At 36.3% G+C, this 5153-nt stretch overlaps 1 protein-coding gene across 1 annotated transcript; it reads right to left on the reverse strand.

Moving 5' to 3' along the window:
• Positions 1-512: 512 nt before the first annotated feature.
• On the reverse strand, positions 513-4625 carry LOC114174337 (cation/H(+) antiporter 18-like). Its single transcript, XM_028059174.1, is given in 5 exon segments — positions 513-1209; positions 1212-2025; positions 2131-3132; positions 3777-4014; positions 4607-4625. Coding segments are annotated over 4 exon segments (2415 nt in total). The 5' UTR covers positions 3978-4014; positions 4607-4625; the 3' UTR covers positions 513-811.
• Positions 4626-5153: the final 528 nt, after the last annotated feature.

The following is a 5153-nucleotide window of genomic DNA, read 5'->3' on the forward strand; positions in this document are numbered from 1 at the left end:
TTTAAAAGTAATCCTAGATTGATATTTTCTTAATAAATATTGTTATGAGTTTTTTTTTCTTATTTTTATTTCTTAATCATATTTATAATTTTTATGCTAATATTCAAGTATTTATTACTATTATATTCATTTTTTTAGCTTAAAAAATGCACACCTGTGTATTTATGTTAGTATAAATAATTGTAATTGAATCAGAGTGTTGTTCTTGATGTATTTATTTTGATTATGAAACTAAATGAATGATAACTATTTTAAATTGATTTGTAATTTATGAATGATTTCATGTCAATATAATATTGACACAGTAAATCTTAGTTCAGTGTTAAATTTTAAGTTAAAGAGTTTTATATTTAAGTTAATACATGCATGAAAGTTAATATATATATATATATATATATATATATATATATATATATATATATATATATATATATATATATATATATTCTATTGTTAGATTTGTTGTATGCGTTCCGTAATGATTTTGAGAAGTTGAAAAAGATTGAAAGGAGTGATTAAAAATAGCAGAGTAAAGCAAAAGTCTGGAAAAGTAAAAACTAAACAGGGCAACTAGATAGAGAATTGGAACTGAAGCCAGAATCCTAATTTTCCACCAGAAGTCTCTACACAACTCAGTCCAACCGTAAAATTATTAATTCTAAATCAATTCCAGTCCTAAGGAAATTAAATTCCGAACTCTTTTTTATTTGTTTGGTGGTCAAATTTTGAACTATAAACTATATACTGTTAGACAAAGCTGCATGGAGTTCAGAAAAGTTCAAACGTGCGAGCCATAACAGTAAGACAAGCGTTATACAGAACCTGAATCCTGATCGGGTAAATGTTCCTCCAATTCCGGCGTAAAATTTATTGGTGCACCATCGTTGTTATACTGTTGTAATACCAAAACAGATGCTGTTGTGGGGTAATCTTGTGATGCCAACAAACCACCCACAGGTCCTAGTTCAGGGCATTCACTGCTTTTCAGAGCACATGCAACTTCACTCACTGGCCTTGAACCCACAAGAAATAGACTGGAGCCATTAACCTCACGGATAATAGCAACTGTTTCTGCCGCATTTTTAACTATTCTCTCTTCATAGTTGATGGAGTCATCATTGGCTGTTTTCACCTTAAATTCATCGAGGAATTCTTCATCCTGTGAGATTAATTTGGTACTGGAGGAGGAGTCACCCACATCAACTCTTAAATCTCTCCTTCTTTAGGTGGTTCAACTACAAAGCGAATAACCAACAATCTGATGCCAGGATGCTCAGCCATACGACCTCCGTATGCAAGGGCTTCACGATCATCACCACCACCAAAGAAAAGCACCGTAACACGGTAAGAAACATTACTTGCAGAGACATGGGAGGTACCACCGAGCCCGCGATCAACAAAAATTCCAACCGAGCACGGTGCATGCTCAAGTACCCTTTTGTTAACCCATCGAAAATCATTTCTAGTGATGTTTAGTGAACCATCCAAACTCTGATGCTTATGAAATGGAAGAATAATGACTGCGGCTTCCTTCCTCTCAGCAGTTGCACAAATGTCTTCATGTATGCTATTCATAGATGAGATGGCGGTCATTGGCCGGATGGACACTTGACTCAGTTGCCTGTAAGCCTCAAACGCTACAATAACATGGTTAGAATGTGAATGAGAAGCTTTGTTCCAGAATGGCAACCCATTTCTTCTTGCTTTATGTACCATTAATATAGATGAGGACCTCTCAGAGAATTCTTTAAGGTGCATTGCATACACACAAAGATCATCACGCTTCTGGATTCCTCTTGAAGCCTCAATCAAATTTATCATCGATGGAATATTTCTTGCACCATGGAAGCAGGCGAGAATCCTCAGTTGGCTATTTGCATTTTTCCTCCCAATTGTTCTATGTTTGTAGTCCGCTATTCCTCCCTTCCTTGCAGGCTTATACACGGCCATCACAAGAGGAGTGGTGACAAAGGTAGTGAAAACGGCCATGAGAACCATGATGGCGAAGGTCTGATCATTCAAAACCTGGAAATGCATATTTTTAATATTTAACGGTAATAGATAGGATAGGAAAGTGCACCTTATTAAACTGATTATATGGAACAATGAGAGTAAGAAAATTGAAATTACCTTTCTATCTTTGCCAATGTTGAGGACTATTAATTCAACTAGGCCTTTGCAATTCATTAAGAACCCCAACACCAGAGCCTCGTTAAGAGGTACTTTACAGAGAAGGGAAACAACAAAAGTCCCGAGAATCTTTCCAAAAGAAGCTGTAAATATAACAAAAGCCAGAAGACCCCATGATTGCAGACCCTTTATGGTGGCTACGTTAGTCTTCAATCCACTTGACACAAAATAGAGAGGGAGAAATAGACCAGACACAAGATCCTCTACTTTCTCCACAAGAGCACTGGCAAACGGTCCATCATTTGGAAGCAAAATTCCAACAACAAAAGCACCAAACATGGCATGGATTCCAATAGCATCTGTGACAAACCCAGCAGCCAGAACAGCAGCTAATGTACCACATATGTATATCTCTTCAACTGGTTCACCTTCATGGCATCTTTGGCTCACCCATTTGAAAATTGGAGGAACAATGATTATTGCACAGATGACAAAACCACATCCCGCTAAGAAGACCCACAGTGACACAAGTGGAGATCGCTCATGGCCTGACAAGGCAACAGCCAGAGCAAGCAGAATCCAGGCAGCTATATCATTAATTGCTGCAGCTGACATAGCTGTTCTGCCAACATTTGTGGTTAGAAGTTTTAACTCAGCCAAAATACGCGCTAATACAGGAAATGCAGTAATGGACAGAGCAACACCCATAAATACAAGGAATGCGGCATTATCTGAACCTTTGGCAATAGATTGTTTTAGAACAAATGATGAACCAATTCCTATAGCAAAGGGTAGGCTTATTCCTGCCATAGCAATAGCAAGGACTCGCTTTCCAGATTGACGAACAGATTTGAGATCCAACTCCAGGCCTGCTAAGAATAGAAAGAATATAAGGCCAATGTTTGCTAGAGTGTCTAATACTGTAAGACTCCTGGGTGGGAAAACTGCCTGCATATAGTTTTTATTCCGTCCAAGAGCTGATGGACCAAGAAGTATTCCTCCCTGTCAATAGCAGTCATACACATTAAAACCATTATACATATTTTGGCACCAGTAACATCTATCCTGACTAAAACATTGTTTAAAATCATATTGCATTCAAATGATAGATTTCACGTTAAATGTGAGACTTATTTAGAGTAGCGCAACACAGTGAAGTCTATAGACTATGAAATTTTATAAATATGGAACATGAAAAGCTCTGGTCACATGACAATTGCCGCATAACCTAGTAGCAATCCAACTTGGTTAAGAAGTAACTGATGCCAGGTTCAATCCCTACGATTCATATTGCTCACTCTTAGCCCCAGTTGCTAGGATCGCCATGTAAGCACTAAAAGGAAGAAAAGAAAAACGAGAGGACCGCATCTTTCTAATAAGTAATATTTAATTTTCTTATTGAAAAAAGTTAAATTAGGGGGAAGGCACACCACTTATAAAGTAAGGAAAAACAACAAACCGTAGCAAGGATTGACAGTAAAATTTACATACACCTACCAAGACAGAATAAATGAGTTGAACCAAATCAGAGAACAATAACCAACCATATGCATCAATCCCCGTTAGTTATTAATTGTAGTACGAACTACAAAATATAAACTAAGATAATTAGATCGATTAACACTAAAGAAAATAAATGAACTTACAATAATCTCTGCAATAACTCTGGGTTGCCTTAAAGGTTTTAGGAGATATGCCAGTCCCCTTGAGACCACAAGAACAAGACATATCTGCAAAATAGCTAGGGGAAGCGCAAAATCAAGAGGGTCGTCTCCCTGAAACACGCCATTTGATGTGGCTTTCATAGGCGCCGGGCAAGCATGTCCAGATGTAGCATTGGAAGCCATTTCAACAATCCGAAACCCACAGCCAAGACAGATCCACCTAAATTTGCAGAAACAGGGATCTTAATCCTATATAATGTAACTCTTTTCTATAGACATTAAAATAGTTTTAAAAAACCAATATGAGAACAAGATGTGCTAATATTAAGAAAGAATGTTAGAAAACAGCAAGAAAAAACCGATCCAGCATAATATCGAAGAAGCTACAACGTAAATCTCGCAATGCAAGATATTCGGTACAAAAAACAATAAAATCAAGTAACAAAAACCACGAGTAATAAATAATCGGGAGCACACCCCAAATCAGGGTAACAACTATTTTTTTCAAAGACGGCACCTCTCCCACAGTCAAAAAAAAGTCATTCTGCCAGCAACTCAAACAAACGAATTGCAATATGCCTCACTCTGTTCTCAAGATTTTGTCAAGAGTCTTATGACCCCAAACCTTTGAATTAATAATATATAATAAAAACTTACGTAAACAGTAAACAATAAACAATAATAAGCACATTTCGGAGTGGTTGAATTGAACAGAAACCAGTTAAAAAGAAGACACATCATTAACAGTAATTTTCACTTGCATGTTCCAGCGCATAATTGGGTAGAATATTTGAAAGCAAAAAGATTATTACCTAAGAAACAGAGGAAGCAAAGAAAAGAGAATCACTGAGAAATCACCTGTTCAACGTGAATGGTTGGTGAAGGAAGAATAAGAATGGGATTCACTTATTGGTTCCTAATGCTCCTTGGATTTGATTCCTGGGAAGAAAGAAGATACTTACAGAAAGGGAACGGAAAAAATGTGGGTCCAGAATCCAAAAATGGACTATAGCACTTACCTGCGACTAGGAAACAGTGGGCACCGCCTTCAAAACCAGATTGAAAACTCCTTCATATTCACCATAGAAGAACTTAAAGGGCTTTTTATTTTTGGACGCTCTTTTTATTTTTTTGCATGATAACTTTGACCTTCCTATTCCAATATTTATTTAATATTGATTCATAGGCCCATCTTTATCTTTGACTTTTTGCACTGAGTCACGTATCGCGTATGACTTTTATTTATGGAGATTAGTGCAAATTTGAGTATTTATCTTTTTAAAAGAATATCTTTCCATATTTATTAAAATGAAAATATTACTAAAATTATAACAAAATATGATTTTATTATATTAATTA

Source organism: Vigna unguiculata, chromosome 2, assembly GCF_004118075.2.
Source record: "Vigna unguiculata cultivar IT97K-499-35 chromosome 2, ASM411807v1, whole genome shotgun sequence".
Taxonomy (NCBI): Eukaryota; Viridiplantae; Streptophyta; class Magnoliopsida; order Fabales; family Fabaceae; genus Vigna; species Vigna unguiculata.